This window comes from Halictus rubicundus, chromosome 10 (genome assembly GCF_050948215.1).
Source record: "Halictus rubicundus isolate RS-2024b chromosome 10, iyHalRubi1_principal, whole genome shotgun sequence".
NCBI lineage: Eukaryota > Metazoa > Arthropoda > Insecta > Hymenoptera > Halictidae > Halictus > Halictus rubicundus.
The window spans coordinates 10,211,467-10,233,779 of NC_135158.1; the positions used below are offsets into that span (position 1 = coordinate 10,211,467).

The window sequence follows — 22,313 nt, forward strand, 5'->3', positions numbered from 1 at the left end:
TGGACGACATGTTGAATTTGATAATGACACCTAAAATCTCTGGTGGAAGCTGATCCAAAATTAAGTATACAAGAATTATCGAGAAGCCTTGGGTCCACATGGTCAACTATACAAATTAGCCTAAGAGTCAAAGACTCTTGAGACCCAAACGACGGGACTCGTCCCATTTTCTCTGCGAGTTTCTGGTACGAGAACATAACAATTCAAGACAGGGTCTGGACATCCTCTAACCACTCACCCCCAATTTTCTCCCACTACAATTTACCACCACCACTTTCACATCCCTTAAAAACCCATCTCTGCGTGCGAGTCTTCAGTCTTCAGTTTGTCATCATTCAGTCTTCAACTAGTCCTCATTTAAGCCACATCTTTGTACAGTCGTTATAATTAAACTACGAGTTATTGTTACTAACAAGTTGTCCATTTTCTCTACCCCTCAAAACACCTCACCCTTTAAAACAAGAACTACCTAGCACGGTTTTAATTAACCAGGCAGGAGTGATAGATGTGAGAAACGTCGATTTAACTGATCTTTTCCATCTACGCACGTACATACAACTACAAAGTTTGTTTTAGATTTCAAAATAATTGATTACTTATGGGCCGCCCTAATACATTCTGAAGGTCCGCTTAGTGGTTAAATTTTCTAGAATGTGTTACTAAAATTAGCGGAAATCCAATAATGCTCGGAGAATCTATGACGTTGTTGGACTTCCTATTTTGTAGAACGGGCGGTACGTTGCGTTTAACGAAATTAGTTGCGGAGGCTTTCACCGCAACAAATGGTGGCGGTGAACGTGTTAAACAATTTGGTCGCGCCGGTCTTCGGTGACCGCCGCGCTCAACGTGTCGATATATTATTCGCGAACGCGTTGCGTTGAAGGGAACGGAACTGTAACTTGGAAAGGTTAGGGCGGCTACATATTGGGCAATTTAGCGTGGAACTGAATTTACAGTCAAACGGCTGGAGATAATTGCGATGGCGCACGATACGGTTGTGTACCGTTCTCCTTGACCATATTGGCATCCGAGAATGCGCGTTGTCTCCTATGACACTACGGTGGTAGGAATGTGAAAGGTCTAGAGCAGCGCTCCGGGTGCCATAAGGGATCTCGCCCGTGTTTACCGTTTTCACAAAATCACCGGATAAAATCGAACAGCTGGAAAATCATACCCGACGTTAGCCGCCGTTGCAAACGGCGAAAGGCCGAGAGAACGGGGAAAATTGATTCGGATCGCAACAATTTGTGCGGTAATCGTTTTAATACCGCGAATTAAAGGTGTAGAAAGTATCGGCTCCGTTTAGATCGCAATCCGCAAACACTGGTTTCAAGCGGTCACGTACGTGTGCTCTTTGGAATTACGGTGCCTTGTGTTTTTATTCGGCTGCGAGTATCACGCGTTATTGACTCCGAGAATATTACTCGGAAAAACGTAAAAATCGGGGAACAGACGGGGAAGAATATTTTTCTTGTTCGGGGCAGAAAAACTCGAATCAACTAAACGCTTCCTCTCCTCTTAACAGTCTAATAAAGAGGTTTCCGGCAAAGAAAACGTGTAATTTCTATGTGGGTTAAATTGTTCCACTTGACGCTCCGCTCGAGTCCCGCTTCGGACAAATCGCTAAGAGGTTGAAACATTTATTCTGTTGTGTACGTCACGAGAACATTTACATTTTTTCTGTTACAGTTAAGCTGCACAGTGAGGCAGACCAACAAGAAGCGAACGATACCGGTGATCGTACGAGTCTCGGATATAAACGATAACGCACCGATATTCATTGCCACGCCGTACGAGACGACGGTGCCAGAGGTGAGCCACCATAAAGTATCCTATTTTCTTAAGTATAAGGAAGCAGTAACCGAATATCGCAATTACTCGGAAAATGGAGTGTTACGGAATTTGTAGATTATTAACCACCAAGGCGGCAAACCGATATGATCCGTTCGGATTTTAATTAAATTTTTCCACGATTCCTGTAAAAGAAGAAACGAAGTGTAATACGTAACGTTCGATCACTCCGCGGCGCGGAGGAACTATTATTATTCGATAATAATATGAACACACCGCGCCTGTATCACGGGTTCAGCGAACTGCTGTGGAATGAGTATAGATATTTACACGCGTGTGGCAATAAATTCATGCATTCAGAAAGTCGTAAGTTCAGGTCGGAGTACTATTAGAATTGATTATAAATAAGATTTTTCTAGTTTGGTCCTGTCTCTTGTAATTGAGGATTCTTATCTAATAATCCGTGGTCTGATTATAAATATTTCAGATTTCTTTGCGAGCTAGTAATTGAAGAATGGTAATTTGTCCAATCAATTCTTAACAGAAAATTCGGATAATCGAGGTTCTATTGAATCGTGACTCAAAGAATCAAATACGCTCGGAATTGTGTCACGTTCGGTCTCGTTTCAACCAGAAAAATGTCGCAAATATGCTGGCCGAAGTTTCACAAAGCAACAATTGGAATCAAAAAAGTTTTGTCATTGAACTAGTATTATAATACCGATGTGCTACACTTCTGGAGCTTTTCCCCTAAATGGGTACACCTCGCGGCAGAGGGGATAAATTTCTCGCAAATATCGAGCACATCTGTTTCACACGTATCGAGACGTAACATAAATATTCGGGTGCACATTAAAGATAAAATTGCATGGTAAGATTCAACGGTTGCGCAATCCTCGGATGCAGTTCGCCGACGTATTTGGCGTTCGAGTGCAAGTGAAGTCGCGCGTTTGCACGGTATTTGTCATTCGAATGGTTTTTCAAATGCATTTTGCCCATTATTGGCGCGACCAGCGGCGCAACTCTGTTCCGACGCAAATGGGTTCATGCACGCGGCCAGGCTGCGCAAGGTGCACGTGCGCAAAGTATCCGAAAGCGGCGCTCGAAAGTATCGTATCGCTGTCAAAGAGGTAACGGTTGGCACGATGCTCGCGCGAATTCTTCTTCTTTTCTACATTCACGGACCGTTATAATAGAAATGGCGCATATCTCGCGAGTACCGGTTGATCCAGTCAGATGCCGCGAGATACACCGTCCGCGTGCGTCGCCTCTCCTCTCTCTCTCTCCCTCTCTCTCTCTCTCTCCTTCTTCCTCCTCCCCCTTCTCCCCCGTTTCGATTCCGCGTTAACACGTATTTTAATGATCCAACGTTTCATTTTGCGAAAACCCTCGTTATCGAACAGCATCTGCAAGAATCGCCCGTAACGGTATACTAAATGTCTCCACGTCCACTCGACCATGCATAGACGATTTTATAATAAAGTATTATCTGATCCAAGTCACTTCTAGAATATCACAACTTACTGTCGAGCAGTACCAATCAGTGCAGACAGTTTCAGGGGATGATCTACTGAAGTTATTTATTAACCTGCACGAGCAGTAACCGTAAAACGTGTCAAGTGTCGCTGATTGCTTCCGTAATGAGCAAGTTTCGAAGAGTGACACGGAGTAAGTCGTTTATCATTTCGGTATACTGTTCTGGGAAATAAAGGGATCACTTTATGGTCGAAAATTTCGGACCTTTCAACTCCTGTAACTTTGCGTAAAAAAGTGTCACAACCTGTGCTCATTTTAAAGAGCGTCTTCATTGTCACACCCTTAAACTTCGCTTTCCTGCAGATCCTTCTGTGTTATAAAACGGAGTGAGATTACTCTACCGCCTTTGGCGCGCTTGTCGTTTAAAGTATAATATAATTGCGACAAAAAATTTCGCATTAACTTTCGAGAAGTGGTTACGAAGGACGAGGCCCCTTTATAAGACCACGTTGGAACGAATGCGGACGAATTTTCTTAAACTCCGTAGAGTCGTTTGAAGTTGCGAAAGTAAAGTTTTCGCTCTTTAAACTGAGGTAGAATATTATACTATTTTTGTGCACGAACTTACAAAAATTTGAAGATCGACAATTTTCCCATTATACTTTAATAGTACTTTAATTTGAAGAAGCAGTGTAGGTTTCGTTCGTAAACGTCAACTATCTTCGAGATACAGTTACGTCAGGGTAAGTGTTTTTATAAAATAAAGAATAGTTACTGTACTCATTTAATTCAGTAATTATTACATAGACGAGGATTATATATACAATCCTTGTAAGGGTACAGTCCAATTGCAATTGCTGTTTACACTGTACAACGTACGTCGCCATTAGCGCAAACATATAGCGAAAAAACTTGCTGGAAGCTAGCTCTACCTTCCATAGGCCTAACAGGTTTGTGTAATTAAAATTTACTGTTATGTCTCTTTTATTCACTTCATTGAATCGCATGTTAAACTCGGCATTGCAATGCACAGTTAGTTCTAACTGGTTCGCTCAGTTGTAAATTACCAATTTTTTTTTTTTGGTGGCACTGATTTTAGATAATGAACTACTTTCGGTAGATGAAATATTAATACTGATGATACTCAATAAGAAAATGAATACGAATGTCTCATTACCATCCCGAATATTAATTTAATTCCCTTCGCTTAATATTCAAAATGGTTTTACAAATACGCGAACATATGACAATATGGTTATAGATTCTATTAAAAATCTGGCGTAGGATTAAACAACAAAAAAAAATAGGCTAAATGACCAGTAAGTGAACATTAATTTCTAATGAATGAACAGAGGCACTCCAGTGAATGACAATTACACGAACATATCATCGAATCAGCTCAAAATACAAATTGTACGTTCTACGTTCGGTCGACGCGGTCACGAGAAAACGGTACTCCTACACGATCTATGTCACAGCACGGACCCGGGGATTGGACTTAGATCGAGACTTGACTGTGCTGTAAAACTTTAAATGCACCTGCCAGTTTCAAAAAGTTTCTCACCGATGCATTGAAATTTCAGTTCCCACGGGACAACTAAATTAATACATGCGATCAAACAATCCTCGTTTATCCGTGTTCCCCGAGTATTTCAGCGATGCCAGAAACACAGGAACAATTTCAATACAGCGTGTCGAGTATCTTTCAATTAATGCTCCACCGATATCAGCCGCGATCGTGGAAACGTAGGGAATACTTTCAATTTCGTAGCGAACGCGACGTGACCTATCGACGGCAATTCCAGGGATCGCGGGTGATTTCTTGATCGTGATGTCTGGAACGCCTTGTCCATGATTTCTGTTTCAGCTAATTAATCTTTCGCGCAACCGGTTTCTCGTGGCTCGCGTAGGTACACGCTCGCGAGAAAGAAATAAAGGAAGCAGGATCATTGTCGTCGATAATGGCGTGTCGTGCAACTAAAAATCGATCGGATTGGCTAGAGATATGTGGCTCGTAAGTTCCTATCAGCGTACGTTCTCTGCTAACCGCAAACCCAATCTGGTCTCCGTTATGAGGTTATACAGGGTGCCCTATTACTCGTTGACCTCCTTAATCGGGTAAAACGAAGATTCAGAAATTCTTCAGAGTTCTCTATGCAAACTTAAAATCTTCTGCACCGTTTTCAAAAGACAGGAACCACATAGCGATTTTTCTGTTTGTAATAACTTCTGGAAATTTAGAATAATATTTTTAATCTCATTACTCCGTTAAATTGCGCCTACTACTTGCACAACAATCACAATAAACGCATAAAATCCAAAGTCTAATTATGATGTGTGTTTGTGAATAACGAACTGCAAGGAAATGATCTTTTCCATATTTTTATCGTTCAAAAGCTACTTTTGCGTTTAGGAATTGTAATTCTTTACGAGACTCGTATCGTTATGTGCTGGTTGTTAGAACCGTACAGGATCCTCTTTTATTTGCCATCGCAATGGACCCTTTTAGAAATAATGAGACACCCTGTACGTATGCTCGTCGTTCGAGCCGCGGTAGCTCGACTTATCGTGAGATTTCTCGAAATGGCATGGTTTCATGAAACGAAGACTTCTGTGAATTATCCCGCCATAATGCCAGCGGGGAACTGCATTTTTCGCGTGGCCTGCAAGACACGCTTTAGCCAGCAGCCCAGTCGTTCCGGTCGCTACGATTTGTCGAATTATTAATCCTGAGTTGCAGGTGTGTTTGACCTCCCGGTCTTTAATTAGCGCTGGACGCGAGGTACACTGCCGCTCAAAAGTATTAGAAACTTCGCCAGGCATCGGCTTATCTTTGCACGAAGATCCGGTGTTCACTGATTCAGCTATCAAAATTATAGGAAATATGTATATTAAAACTAATACCATTAAAGTAAAACTTAAAAATGATCGCATTCACTGTACGCGACTGTACTGTACTGTAGGTTATATTAATAAACGCTAGAAAGCATTCTAACACTTTTGAAGGGCAGTGTACGTAAGAGAATGTTCATTTTTAATAGCATCCGAATAGCACATGTTTAAATGTCCAGGTATCGATGTGATTTATATGTAACATGTTGTATTTGATGTTTACATTGAATTAAGGCGTCTGGTATTTATGTGATTCATTTAGAAGGCTTTTGCCGTGTAAGAAAAACAAAAGGCGCGATTGGAATGGGGAAATTGCTAGGCGTGCGGTATAATTAGTATCGGTAATTATTTGTGTAATTGTGATTGAGTTAAGAAATACCGGTCGATAGCCGCAAAATAAGAAAGTGAAGTTAAAGAACTGTGGTTAAATAGAAATGAAAGAAACCGATGAGTGAACGGCTATGTTGCGAAGGTTGGGGCTTGCGGTGACGGAACTAGACAACAGCTAATGCGAAAAGTTCGTTTCAATAGAACTGGCATATATACAATATATATATATATATATATATATATATATATATATATATATATATATTATACGATATACTCGTGGCCTGGATAGAAAAAGTTTGAGGGAGATGTTCAAACAGTATTGATGATCTCAGATTTTTCGTTTAAGGTGAAACTTTTTTACCAGAACCCTAATTTACCGGTAGCATTTCATATTTTTTTCCAACTAAAGTAAAGGCGATTTGATCGAGCAAATTATTTCAATTGACTGTCGTGTGAACAAATAAGTCGGTCACCCGTATGCGACACGGCAGTGTAGAATATTTGAAGAGTTGAAAAATTTAATTTTAGAAAAGTGCTTGAGCAAGACTTCCGGTAAGAGAAACGTTAATGCAGTCGGACTGCCACGAAGGTCTCATTCATTTAAATGGAAAGATAACATTTGTATGCTTTAATTAAAATGCGATTAGCCATTATTTTCTAGTTATGTTAAACTCCTATTAGCGTGGCTAGATATTGCACCAGTTACTAAACCTGTGTATTCGTTCCCAACTATTTGTTCACCGTTTGCAAACATCGCGAATTGCAAACATTGTAATTACAGTGTAAAAGAATAATTGCACAGTAAGTTTATCAGCAAATACTTTGTCAGTAACATTTTTTCAGTCATTGGACCTTCAACTTTGAATACTATGTGACAATTACAAAATAACAACAGAATACCTATTCAAGATACCAAAAAAAAAAGAAAAATTTCTATGCGCATTTTTGGATCTTCGATAACACATTGAGCACCATTCCTCTAGTTACGTTTATTTATGCGCCTTTCATTAATTTTAAAGCTTAACGAGCGATTTCGAATATTGGATAACAAATTATAACACTTGACCGGTATTATAACTGTTCAGGGCTTGCAGAGTTTTCGCATTACTTCTCATTGTATCGCATAATAACGCCATTAATAATGTGTATGCGTTCTAATGACGAGGGAATGATGACATTAATCTTATGTAATCGCTTTAATAAGCGACATCGTTGCAACGGAACCAAATGACGAAAATATGAGAAATACAATGGACCAAAATTAATACCTGTAAAAAATAATAGGTACTAAATTTATTTAATAAATCTCGTCTAATGGTCGTCAAGTTTTTAACATTATTACATATTGTACGGGAGATGAAGTGACTTAGCGGAGTGGGGGTGGGCCGTATCACAGAGCCGTAGATGGCCACGTAGCTGCGACAATGCTTGTGACAAATACATGCAGCGTTGCCCGCAGGGGCGTGGCTTCGTGCCCGCCGTTCTGTGTATGCCCAGGGCAAGGAAATCGCTGCCCGTACGGGCAGACGCCGAACAGCTCCGAATCGAACAGATTGTGCTCAAAATGCTCACCACTAATCTGACTCGGTGTTACAATAGGGCGTGAGGCTTGAACGAGAAACACGGACTGAGGAATGGGTTTGCTTTGTTTCAGCTGACGCCGGTCGGTTCCACTATCTTCAAAAACATCGACGCTGAAGATGCCGATGCCGGCGTGAACGGCATCGTCGAGTACTCGATCGCCCCTGGAGACGGGACTGGGATTGGCAACAATGACGGAGTCGGTCGAAATAGAATTACAACCGCCGATGGATACGGTTATTTCAGCATCAACTTGCCTCATCAAGGCCAAGTTACTGTTAACCGAACCCTCGACTTCGAGAGAACGCAGCGATACCTCGTCACCATTTTGGCTTCGGTGAGTCCCAGTCGCTTTGAATATCACCAGAAACTCTGTTCATTTCAGACAGCCTTCCATAGTAATTTAGCATTGCATCCCCGAATCTTAACAAGCAATATCTTCGTAGATATCTTAGTCGCTCGAACATTAAACCTCTAAAATACGTAGAAATCCATTGAAAATGTATTTTCCCTTTTAATGGTTTTAATGAGTCGAAAATAATGTAACAATATTCAGATTGGAGAACTGTATACTTTAGAAAACTAGGGTAAGGAACCCAATTACTGTGGGGCTGCCAATTACTGTGCTTATATTAATTATACTTATTTTTAAAGCATAGCGAATATTAAAAAAGAGATATATAACATACATATTAACTGATTTTAATGAAAAAAATTCAATATCTCTTCTTTAATATTCATTATGCTTTTAAAATAAGTATAATTAATATAAGCACAGTAATTGGCACCCCCACTTATTCAAGAGTTCTAAGATCGGCTGTTTTACTTGCAATATAAGGAAACCATGACTCGTGGACGTTGCAAGAACGCTTTAATTATGCTTTCAGCGAAAGAAACGTTTTACTTCAACCTACTTCATCATTGAACTGCGGATTTTACGTGTGCGTGGTTAACCCCGTTGTCTATGATTTCACCATTAAGCAATTTATTGCAGTTTAACGAGGTTTTAGAAATAAGATGAAAAAATGTTTATTCGATTGCTGTCACTGTTAGATAGCGCATGAAAATTTATAGTCTGTCCATTCTATCCACCACTTTCATGCTGTCAGGCTTTTTAAAAAGAAAAGCTTTTTAATTAGAAATGCTTTTTCAAAGTCAACATGGATGCTGTTTCCTGGTCAGTTATTATGTCTTCTGCACGGACGACAAATTTATTTCAAACGATCAAACGCACTATAATATCTTTAGAGTCTTAAGTAGTTGAGCATTGAGTAATGCGACGTTTGCTATACAGCATTCTAAGTGAACATCATCGTTTTCGTATAGAGGTCAGTTATATCGAAGCCTGACTATCTACGAAAATAAACGAAGGCATAACTTATGGCCTGACAAAGCAGCGAAGAATAACTATTAGTTATCGTTGAACCGATGAAAAATCCACACTATTTTACTATGACCTGGACTATCCTGATATCATTATCACGATCGCACAATTTATCACTCTTCTGACGGCGATTACGCTTAACGGTACCCATGCATATTGAACTTGCGCCATTCAAAAGTTGTCTTCGTCTTGTAAATTCTAACCCAGCACTGTGTATACCAAAGAAGTCGTGATGTACAGCGAAAGAGATACTCCTTAGCGATCGTAAGTCAGTAAATGCATAAGCTGTCCCTGAAAAAGTTTTAATTTATGCATTTAAAATAATTACAGCGTCCTCTAAACAGGTAAATGCCTTAAAGCAAAGTTTACGGTTGTAATGTATTTATTTTCTGCAATAATAACATAATTCAATCATAAAACTATATTTAAAAACGATTTGCACATATTGACTCAACTGTAACGGTTTTCACGCGCGTTTATTCAAACATTTATCCATTTATTTATGTAGAAAGTAATTCACACAATTTTATAAAGCTGCATACTAAATTTTGTATTCAATGCTTCTTTGATCAAATGGTTTAACTCCATTAATTAATTTTACAAACGAACTCTGAACGACACGAGTGTACTGTTACATTTATACCAACCGAAAAACGATTAAGTGTCATGGAAAATTAATTTGCGAAATTACTAAAACATTTATTTGCGTAAAATTTTACTTTCGAGGAAACAAATATTGAAGAGCACGTTATGGATGGGCTGTTTCAAACCGTATCGATTCTCCATTAAAGATTCGAGTGAAAATATATATGCGACGGTTTCGAAATTCTCTAAGCTTTATTTGCTATCATCGCTCAGTATCGTGCTTTCGCGCGAACAATTCTGGAAATGTTTAAAAGCGTACAGAACAAATTTCAGTATGGATTCCATCTAGCTTCATAAAAGGTCTCACGATTCCGAGCAGTCACATTATATGCAAATACGTCGCGTCGTCCGACCTGGATAAGAATGGCTGGTCGCGATCCACCGTTTTATCCGGCCGTATTTTCCGCCCTCACCTTAGCTAGATACTATTTGTCCATGGAAATCTGGCTGACATCCAATCGGTTCGTAAACTGATCCATTTTTCCTGTGCTTGTATTTTATGTATGCGTCTGCCGCGTATCTGCATGCGATACTGTGTACGCGACGTTTCGAGTCGTTCGTACTGTACTTTTGGTTAGTACAGTGAAGTCTTGATCTAAGCTCAATCCTCGGGTCCGTGCTGTGACGTAGATCGTGTAGGACTACTATTTTCTTGTGGCCGTATCGACCGCGTCGAACGTAGAAAAGGAAAACACGGACCTCGTTGCCAAAGACGCATTACATACCGTCAATTAAGGGCCCGGTCTTCGTAGATCCGCGATAAGGTAGAGTGACTACATTACCGTCAAAAAATGGTTTTACGCGCCTCAAGCTTTAAAGAGAAATTTTATAATTGATTAAATTTTTGAAGAGCAATTTTATAATTGATTATTTCTCATTTCTCGAGAAATTTCAGTATTCCTCGAGAAATTTAAATCTAGGAAAATTCTTATGAATCTCATTTATTTTATAACATATAAATTCTTAAATTCTCTTAAATTCTTATTTAAAACTTTAGAAAAACTGAATGCTGAATTGAGTAATGAGTTTCTTGTTGTTATTAAAGAAGAAATATCTAACAGAAGAGACAAGATTGTTGTATCCCTTATAAAATATCTGCATAATCCAGAATCTCTGAAAAAAGATTCAGAAGATACATTTTTTTATTTAACATCTAAGGCAGTCTTTTTGGAAAATATGACAATGATTCTTATGAAAATAGTGAAAAACTTTCACATTCTCAGAGTGAGGAACTATCGCTGGAAAAACAGTTAGAATTAGAAATTGCAGATAGCAATAAATAGCAATAAATTTTCTTTATTTAGAAAATAAATTCCGAACTCTAACAAAGGAATTCCAAATTTTTGAGTCCACTGAAAAAAGGACACCCAATCTTCAGCAACTTTTGGATGTTCTGTATACGATAAAGTCAATATCCATACAAAATGAAAGAAATTTTTCTACGGCTACAGATTTTGTTACAAAAAAAAGAAGTAGATTGTGTGATTCTACATTAGACGCAATATGCTTCTTAAGAAGTCATTTCAAAACAAAAGCGTAATGTTTCACTTTATAAAAGTTTCCCAATATATAATAATTCCCAATCTATATCTCGAGAATTCTCGAGAATTATCGAGAAATATAGTCTTATTTCTCATTTCTCGAGAAATAAAAATTGTTGAGAAATCAGGAACACTAAGTGCGCGCTGGTCAGGAGCTACCGAGATTATGCAGATATTTGGTAATATAAGCGTTAGAAGTAGGCCAAAAATTGACGATGTGCATGCCTCGGAATCCAAGCATTTTTACGCCATTGGATGGGTTTTCTGGATGAAATCGAGAGCAGCGCGCACTAGAAAATATCTCCAGCTACAAATTGAGCTATATTTTGTCTTGGTTCTCTGCGAAATAAAGCCCAAAACTTGAAGCACGTTTCTGGCGTTAGAATTCATAATATCGATAATACAGAGCAAAAAATGTGACAAGTTTAGTCACAGACTTAAGACCCGTCGGATCAAGACCAAGACGGATCTTAAGAAGTAAATAAGACGAAATTATTAATTAAAAAGTCAGGTGACTATCCCGGGCCCTTAAACCACTAAATACAGTTCAAATTATATCGCGTTTAGTGTCATTTTGTCCAATTATTGTCTAAATCAAAGTCTGCAAAGCGTTACAGAAGTTTATTACAGATTGTCAATTGGGTGTACAGTTACGTCCCTGCGTCGAGCAATTTAATTGGCAAAACATGGCGAATTGGACAAAAATTGTGTCGACGCGATACGAATGTAACGTGTCCATTGTGAACTCAAAAACCTGTTATTAAGTGTTAACACGCTTTGCCCAGCAACCGTAGAAATTCCGCAAAATCAATATCAATGTACCAGGCACGGTTTTAGAGGCGCCACCGAAAATTTCGAAGCTGTGATTTTCAATCAATTCTGCCCTGCTAAATTTGTTTGTGATTAATAAATTGCTGAAACATTAAGTATGGCACGACTAAATGCTCTCAATTTGATATAAAATGGAGAAAATCATGTAATGTTGAAATGTTCTACGTTGGAGGAAATGTAAAATGCTTTTAGTGCGCAGTAGGTATAGTATTAAGTTCGTCATTAAACAATTCTTCTGCCTGTGATTTAAATCACGCGATCACGCCATTTTTCAACCCTTCGTCAGTTTGAGAGCTGAGCAATGCCAGCCATCGTTTGAAATTCAGAACTAGGTGATAATCGCCGGGTGCGAGGTCAGGGTTTTAGGGCGGGTTGCTAAAAATTTCGCAGCAAAATTACTGCAACTCTTGAACCGCTATCAAGTGGTGTGAATTGCGGGCGTAGAATTTTTCAAAGCGCAGTTTAGGAATCCGTGAAACGGTAAAAAGAAATGGTGCTGAGTTCGATATATTATTACAAAAAACATTACAGCTATATTAAATTGATTTGCGTGTACTAGATTCTGATTATACTCTGTAGTTTTATCTTTAATTTAAAAACATGTGTCGGATTTATTAAGACAGAATTTAAGAAATTTAACTCGCCAGGAAAGTTAATAGGATAGACGAATGTGTCGGAGATAAACATTTCGCTGTTTGATAGTTTGCGACTAACATAGAGTAAACGCTAAAGTGAATGCGGAAGTTTATGCATTGTCGCGTTTTACAACATCACGCACGGGCAGCGTACGCATAATTTATAGAGAAATTTTTATAGCGGATAAAATGATCCGCTGTACATACATTTTCGATCTGGGTCAAATTGACCTGAACATTTTACGGTGGTTTGATCGTAGACTTTTAATGACACAATAAAATATTCGTCACAGGCGACAAGCGTGTTAGGTCCACACTGCGGATGTTATGCATAAATAGCGTGGGCGGTTATTTAAAATTCACTATCGCGATAGATTTAACGAAGTTTTTTCCAGACTTTTCCAATGAACATCCAATAATTCGCCATCCAATGGTTTGCATAGCAGATAGTGCGGCGCAAGTGGCCATGACTAGGCGTTATAAAAGCTATTTTAAAATACAGATTACTAGCAACGGTAATTAGTCACGGTCCGTCACCGATGGTGCAGCAGGACATTGGGCAATTTGCCTACACTTTAAACTTATAATCCTGATTCTTTCTTTGCTTCGAAAATCGCGATAGTGATTTATACAAGAACAATAACACTTTACTGACGAAAAAGATGTGCTGAATTTTGGAGTATTTCCTCTAATTTTAGCCGGGAAAAGAAAGCTAATTGCTCGTTAGCGGATCAAATAATCGTTCGTTTGTCGTAAACGTTGTTTCCATGTACGGCCATTCATGATGTTTAAACAGCGTGCGTTTCCTTCGTAACGTCGTCGTTTCGTTACAAAGCCGAGCGGCCGACCACGTGACGAATATTCCGTTCGACTAATTTCAGGTTTGACGTCATAAAGTGTTTTCTGTGGACAGGAGGTGAAATGACCCGGAGAATTGAAAATTATACATTTCGTTGCACGATGTCGTTAAGCGGCGTTATTAAAAGGTACCGTTCGCCAGTGGTTGTAACTGCCGTTGCCTCTGTTTCATTTTGATTAGATCGTTTAGCTGCGTCTCGTTGAACGTATTATTCTCGAAACACGGGCGCGCGTGTGCGCGACTCTTCGATTTGATAGCGGATTGCATGAAGGAAGCTGCGTCAGGAAAACGGTCACCGTTCAATTAGTGTAGGACGAGGCAGCAAGAAAGGACTGCATGAGTCATCGGGACGAGTCACTGATCCTTGTAGTATTGCGTATTCGTGTTAACATATCGGTTTGGCTTATCGCTTTGCGCCTCTTTCGCTATTCCAAGCGCTTCTCGGTTTAATATTATCCACGGGTCGGAATGTACGCCGATCTATTGGTCAATTATAAATTAGTTTTACGGTCGTCCACGACTGAAATCATTTTCAGAAATCATTCCAACACAGGGAAATAATTGAGGACTCGAGTAGGTACAATTTTAACGAGATAGACAAACTAAATCAATTTAAGGATGTCGAAGCATTCATTTCAGCTTATTAAAGTAATTTGAGGAAGAAAGGAATTTCTGCAAACAATTTTTGTTTTGCATAGAAATTCGCAATCCAGTGATAGTAACTTTGTCCATGAGCTAACGAGTTATCTCGAGTTATTATATATACTGTATTACTGTATTACTGTACACTGTATATATACTTATAGTAACTTCTTTTGACCTTATTATTTAAGAGGAAATTATTGTACCTCTTTCAGGACCATTAAGTATTTTGTTCAAGGAATACCTAATCTCGAGCGCTACGACCGAAAAGGGTTAAAAAAATATTTTTCCGAGGTCCTATTTCGAAGTTATTGTAACGCGAAATGCATACTTATGGAAAAGTGGAATAGAAATGATAGTGATTCTATTCAAGTAAAAAAGATCATGTGATTTCGGTGACAGCTCGGTTTTCCGTTTCATTCGGACAATTTCGAAGAGTTCCATATTCATGCATTTAAATTGCATTTAAATAATAGAGGAGCCCGTTGCATATTGAAAATTGCTTGAAAAAGCAGTGCCTCCCGAAGCGTTATTTGGATTAGGGTACCGTCTAATTATGGAGTTCGCGTTTCACGGTATCGGTAGCATCGAGGTGAATCGGGTGATATTTGAGTTTTTGCATCTGGCCGTCTCGATACGCAGAGGTTCGGCACGCGTGGCAAGATTAGCAGGCCCCGATTAGGGTCAGCGCATGTAGATATTTGCATATCGCTTCCTACATGCCAACATTGTTCATTCCGCGTCTGAATAGACTATCGTGAATGCCGATTCACAAATTCTTTCGTCGTCGTATCGCTGGTAGCCGCTGGAATATATTTATTAACACGTCCTGTACGTGATGGAGATTACGTTGACTCGAGACTTTCATTTACGACCATATTCGGCGGATCAGTCTAGTCTCCGCTATGCGGTAGCATAATTCATGTTGTGCTCGTACACGTTCAGTTTCACTCAAATTATTATCGTCCGATTCTTTTTATACTCTCAATTATGATCTTAACGCAAAATAAAAATTCTCTGAAATTCTTTTTCGCGGCTTTATGATCGTTGAAGTATATCAATGTTTAGCAAAAGTCGAAACGCTCGAACATTTCTGCCCAGCGCGTAAAATCAATAGGATTACGCGTGTCCGCGTCGGCAACTGTGCAAGAGCAGCGATCTAACGCTGTACATGCATACGTAGAGCGTGTATGTGAACCGCTGCCTTGAATTCTATGTCATTAACATCTAGTCAGAGCTGAATTAATTAACTCGTTCCGTAATAGCCGATTCGTCGCTGGCAACAAGGATGCAGTGCCGTGTCGTTCACTCCCCGGAGCGATGATGTTAATAGGATCTGTATCGATTAGGATCGGCTGCCAATCGATGGCTGTCTTGTAAATGTCACCGTCCGCGGGCCCGTGGGCTCGAGGCGACAAACAAAGAAACTCGCCACCGCGACCAGATAACTGCGAATAGGATAAGCCACGGTGGGCTGCGAATATGGCACGACTTATATGCACCGGTGCATATGCACATGCAACCGGTAAGGTAGGATAGCCGGCTCGCGCGGCATTAGTCACCGTTCGACTCGCGGCAACGTAACGCGAACACGAAATTTCGTTTTCGTTTCGGACGTGGCGGATATCCAGAGCGATATCCTCGCGCGATATCTCGAGCGTCGGGCCGTCGCGCGAGAACATGATCGCGTGACGACACACGCGGCGAAAAAGTTGTAGATCCGCGCGAAAAAAACGTATCGAAACTCTGCTCGAGCAGACCCAGTGGAAGTGTTATAAACGTGATACTGTGTTACGTGATTCTTGTTTGCCCGTGGACATTGTCGCTGCGAACGAATCGTGGATCTATAACGGGCAACTTAATATGCGGACACATTGTTCCGTCGTGGACAGTGCCGGCCACAAAAGATCCTTACGTAAAGAATGATTCAGTTGGTTCTCATTCGCGCGGGCTTTATATTGTAAATGTTGATTTATTTTAAGCGCTTTTGTTCCGACACTCGAATAGAAAGTCGGTACGAGGTCTGGTGGATTTTCTGTGGTATTTAGGCTCGTAGCTGGTTGATATAGTACAACATTTTGGGGAGGCTCCATTTCAAATTCTCTGCTATCCCCTTTTGGCAAAATTATTTGACGCTGTTTGCGATCGTAGAAAATTCAAAGGAGCTTAAATTCTTCTACACTCTTCAACCCTCGAAAAGAAACTTCGAAAAAATGATATAATGTATTCTGTTCTGGTTATATCTGTTGCTATTTGTTAACCTATTGGTGACATTGTTTCAAGCTGTTTCTTACCGTAGGAGCCTTAAGAAATGATACGAAATCTAAAAATCTGATGACTAATTTATTTATTTATTTATTTATTTATTTATTGCTTTAAACCAAGTGGTTTATATAGCAAGTACAGTATTATTACATTTGGCTTACATCAAATAGGTTTACATTGTTTCTAAATTCTAATGGAACATTGTTTAAGGAAATTATAAATTATTTTCAGACCTTTTATATCAGGTTTACATGAGAAGGAACTAATACAAAGAGGGAAACAGTACTTGCCTTTGAGGAGCTTTGTTTCCAATGTATTACGTTCGTTTTCATAGTCTGGGCATTGCCATATGACATGATTTAGGTTTTGGAGTTCTGCTCCGCATTGGCAAGCACTGTTAGCTATAAAGTTAACCCTTGCCAATGAACCGTTTAAATTATAGTGATTGATGACTAATGTATTTTATTTTTATATTTGTCCACTGTATAGGAATGTTTTTAAACTGTTTTTCTATTTTTCACTGTCTCTTCTTACTAAAATTATTTAGAACCGACCGGTTTTTATGTACAGTTTTTTTTTAAGAATTTTACAGAGATTACCTGTAGTTTCTAGCACTTTTATATTTCGTAGAAAATATTCTCAGGATACGAATATCAATTAAGAACGAACTGTATTAAGATTTTACATTTAGAGTTCCTCTGCATCCGGATACATAAACAGATTAAATTTCGACTCTCGCATCGTTGAAATCTATTGACAAGGAAACATCAGTGAACATACCCTTATCAATAGGCGCATGGTACACAGACATCTACAGAGCTTTCGGGCAATATGTACTGTATACACAACATTAGCTGTATCTGCAATCCTATTTCCATTACCGAAAATTGACCTCGACATTAACAACGAGATAACATCTCATAATATCCGTTTACAACGAGTCCTGTCGTACCAAATTAAACGGATGAGTATAATAAAAATTGCCTTGACCCATTAGAATTACCTAGTACGGTAATAGTAATTTATTTTAATTGTCTTGGAACATCTTATGAACTGAAGATTATTGCATTTTATTAAAAGCGGGATATGAATCTTTATTCCCTCATTTTTTATTATTCTATTTGAACTTTTTCCTTGCGTTCGTGACAAATTTTATTAACAGTTCATTAAAAGAACGGTAGAGAAATTTATTCTTTCATTTTTTACCATTTCATTAATCTCTCTTGCAAATCTTGATCTATTGATCTACGAGAAAAACCGATACAGAGAAATAGAAAGTGGAGTGATCGACGAAGCGAAAATCGGTGCGTTAAGTTCGAAGTCTCGTCGTGGTAGTCGCTGCCGCTTCTTTTGGAAGCGAGCGAACATAATCGAATGCGGGCAAAGTGGCACTAAAGGTTCCATCAAAATCGAATTTGCGTCGGCGTTCTTCTGCGTCGGAGATTGATGGCAAACTTTAGAGGAGAGCACGTGGGTGTTCGTCGGACGAACGGTTTCTATAACTTGGTTACGGGAAGCTGCTTCCGCCGTATGCGGCAAGTGTTTAGGCGTAGGTACACACACACTACGCATCGGTATCTATTTCACTCGTGACGAGCACGAAACCGTACAACGTATTCGGATTTCACCGGCAATAAAAAGATCCATGCAAATCGCGGAACGACATTCAATTACCCCTTCATTACAATACCTCGGCGTCTACGGTTCCGCTGGTTTCTATCGGGGAACGTTCAACTTAATACTCCATTTCCGGAGTGTGTAAATTCGTTGACGCGAGCACAATGAAGCCGAAAGCGAAACGCGCCGATAGATATTTTCCAGTAAATTATTTTGCAAGCGATCCCGTGGACTGCAGATCTTTATGCCAGATCAGAATAGTTTTTTTTTTTAAGAAGGCAAATGGCGTGTTTAACACTAGGTTTACGCAGCACTAAACGTGACTATTTTACATTACGTTATAAAAATAACATGAATGTATCTATCAAAATTTGTAGCCACTTTTTCAAATGATATATGTCCGAAGAAATCAATTTGTTAAATAATTCCTCATGGACGCATCTTTACAATCTCAATACTCGTAAATTAAAGATGTTAGAATCCGTCATTTTGACGGGTCCCGTAAATCTAGTGTTAAGTGAGAAGAAGCTTGAGAGAAAGTAAAACATTAATGATAGCATTGTTTTCTGCTCGTATTATTTAAAGATATTAAACGCGCATATAATTTTTAAAGAGTTTCGTTACTGCGGCACCCAAGGTGAAAATTATTTAAAATTGCACTCGAATTGTTTGTTTCACTGCGTTTCCACCGTCTGGGAATGCCATAAATGTATAAAATTCACAGGCTGGTGATAATATAAAATTCTAATGCACTCAGGATGACGTAAAACGCGAAATTACGCTATAACTCCGCGCGGACCCGGTATCCACCTCGCTCGTCGATAAAACTATCCGAGACTTAGGTCTGGGTTAGGGTAATCTTGCTCGGAACACGAAGAGGTTAAAAATAGGAAAAGATTAATTTTTTCTCGAACACTAACTCTTTTCGCCTCTCCAGTATTTTTATGTTATTAATATAATTGAACAAAATCAGAGAAATGCAAACTAAAATATGGAGTTGATTTTTCGTTCAAAAACCAATCACGAGTAAATTATTTTACGCGAATTTGAAAAATTTTGCCAGGTCCAACTTTCTTTTAAAACTTTTCTATTTCAAAATGCAGGCTGCGTCGCGAACAATAGTGATTGCTGTCGGCCGAACGACAACGTTATATCAATGCCTGGCTGGTCAAGCTATAGTGCTCTCCTAAGACAATAATAACGAAACCGCGGAACGATAGAACGTCCTCATGCCTGACACGAATCGCATGAAATTACACGGTAATCTCGATTGGAGGAAATGATCTTATCGGGGCGTGTATGCAGATTGTGCAACGTGCAGCGAACGCGTGACGTTTCCGGAAACTCTGGTAGTACCCTAAAGGCGTTCTGTTATGTTCTGTTCTGTTCTGTTCTGTTCTGTTCTCGGTGGTGCACGCGAATCGCGAGTGTACGGATGATCGGGTTCGGTAAAAACCTGCGGCGGCAGTCGCAAAAGGGAAATCACAGAGCTCGAATGATAAAATCGGCGCAGCATACGACGCCTGGAACACGACTCCAGTTATTTCATGCACAGTGTCTCACGAATCTGTTCGCGGAAAGCTAACATGTATATTCGGTCGATCAAGTTGCATTCGAAGTCTCCGTACACATACAAACACGTACCGAACAAGCATTTTGAACACTGAATTTCCGATTCTGGAAAAATTCTGAGAGAAAAGTAGTTTCGTTAAAAGGGCCCACGATCGTACATACATCGGGCATACACACTCTAATTATTTGGGTTACATTGTTCGTTTAAACGGTGGAAACGCATGACATTTAGAATTTTTGTGTTATGAGACTTCACGAATGCAGAATAATGAATTTGCAATCGATTTCGCGGCACGCAGAAATTAACTGATAATTATATTTACGAATGTAATATCAAAGGCACATGGATACTGGCCACGTGCTCCGCATAGCGGCGCAAAGGGCCAATGATTTACACAGCGCCGCAGGAATGTTGCAATTTAACGGTGGTGCTTAAACGCGAATGCTAAGGATGCATGACCACTTTGACGAACGACATAGTAACTATGGTAACTGTCGACTACACGTAGGTTATAAGACACGCCTACTGTCTCGTTCATTTATTGCTGGCTAATCCGCCGGATTCTCGAAACACCTTTTACACTGTCACGTGCGACGCGATGGAAAATGTGTTGAATGACAGCGTGATTGTACATGGTCCGATGGTTATGGCACGGCGGGGAGAAAGAAGTGATAAAACTAATAGGAGGGTACGAAACAACGTCGCACTGACAATGAGACAGGGCGAATATATTTTCAGCGGAGCATAAATTAATGCGCAAACAACGTAACTTGTCATTATCATTTTCAGTATTATTGTCCGCTGCATTTTCTCTTGGGATTACCGAATCGTGTTTTGGCATTTTTTTTTATTTTTGTTGTTGTTAGAAATTGCTTTTATGGCACTGATGCCGTTGCAGAGAAACGTCAAAAAATATATCCAGTTTTTACAATAACAGTACATAGATATTTTATATAAAAATATTTTTTGAACGATAGTATTTTTAACGATCGTTCCGCACTAATGGTGACTGCAAACTTACTCTACACAGCCGTGAACATTAAAATATCAGTTCGAATATGGACTCTCGATATTGTTTGAGTGTACGACATTATCTTCTGCATGAAATTCGCGTGTAAACCGTCCGGCCTGCATACTAACTCTGCGCGTTCATTGTTTTATCGATAGCGATTGTTGCATTTTACAAAAGTGGAATATTCACAGCAATCCTGCCGACCGGTGTACTATTGTAAACATCGAGAGAGGTAGAATTCATTTCCAACATTTTTCATGGTTTCCATTGAAAAAAGCGACTATTTGAATCCCGACTGAAGTATACAATATCAACGCAGATAATTCATCAGAAAGAACAAATTCGCAAATGATCGATCAACAATTTTATCAAGAGCTGTTCCAAGCAACAATTACGACAAAATATAAAGTCTTTTTTACTTAAGATTTACTATCAGTTTTTTAAACAGCCACAAAATTAACAATCTATTTTCAATTTTGTATACCAACTTCACCGAATTAAACAAGAAAGCAGGTATAAATTTTGTAGAGCATGTGTAAATAATTGCCGTAGCTGACCACGTATGTAGCTGTGGCAAATAGATGCAGCCTTACCCGCAGGGGCGTGGCTTCGCGCTCGCAGGGGCGTGGCTTGGTGCCCGCAATTCTGTGTATGCCCGGGGCAAGAAAATCGCTGCCCGCACGGGCAGACGCTGACCAGCTCTGATCTAGAGATAGCAAATGGCTGAAATTTCGCCGTAAGGAACGTATTAACAAAAGGAATATATTTATCACTCAGTGACCGCGGAGTATTGTTCCCACTTACGACTAGTGCCGAGCATAATAATGCACGCGTTAAAAGTTCTCGTTTCCGACGAGTTGGAGAAGGTTGTCGTGCAACAGTGTAACTTTGCGTGAATCGACATTTAAAGTTTCAACGAAATAATGAACAAGACGAAACGAAAGAAGTGGAAAATCGGATAGAACCGAACGGAACAGTGTCGACCACGAACTACAATGGGTGTTTTTAATCCAGTGAAAGTGCTCCTGGTCGTAGCCTTAATGCGATCAGAAACTGGCGATGTTGACGCCGTTTCACCGGTAAGTGAACACGCGGTATGTTGCTCGCGTAAGGATTGCACGCGACAGAATTTTTTACCAGGGACATTGATAGTGTACGATATACATACACGTATATACATACATCGATCGAGTTGTGTCGAACATTTATCAATTCGGGTCAGGTATTACATAAGCT

At 39.5% G+C, this 22,313-nt stretch overlaps 1 protein-coding gene across 2 annotated transcripts in view; it reads left to right on the forward strand.

Moving 5' to 3' along the window:
- The window catches only part of Cad99c (cadherin 99C), a 167,996-nt gene that overhangs the window by 123,074 nt on the left and 22,609 nt on the right, over positions 1–22,313 (forward strand). Inside the window, exons 5-6 of one of the 2 annotated variants that reach the window (XM_076794952.1) lie at positions 1,690–1,812; positions 8,147–8,410. In XM_076794952.1, the coding sequence (XP_076651067.1) occupies positions 1,690–1,812; positions 8,147–8,410 (387 nt within the window). Of the gene's footprint in view, positions 1–1,689; positions 1,813–8,146; positions 8,411–21,729; positions 22,157–22,313 lie in introns of those variants that run through there. The other variant, XM_076794954.1, reaches the window with a different exon arrangement.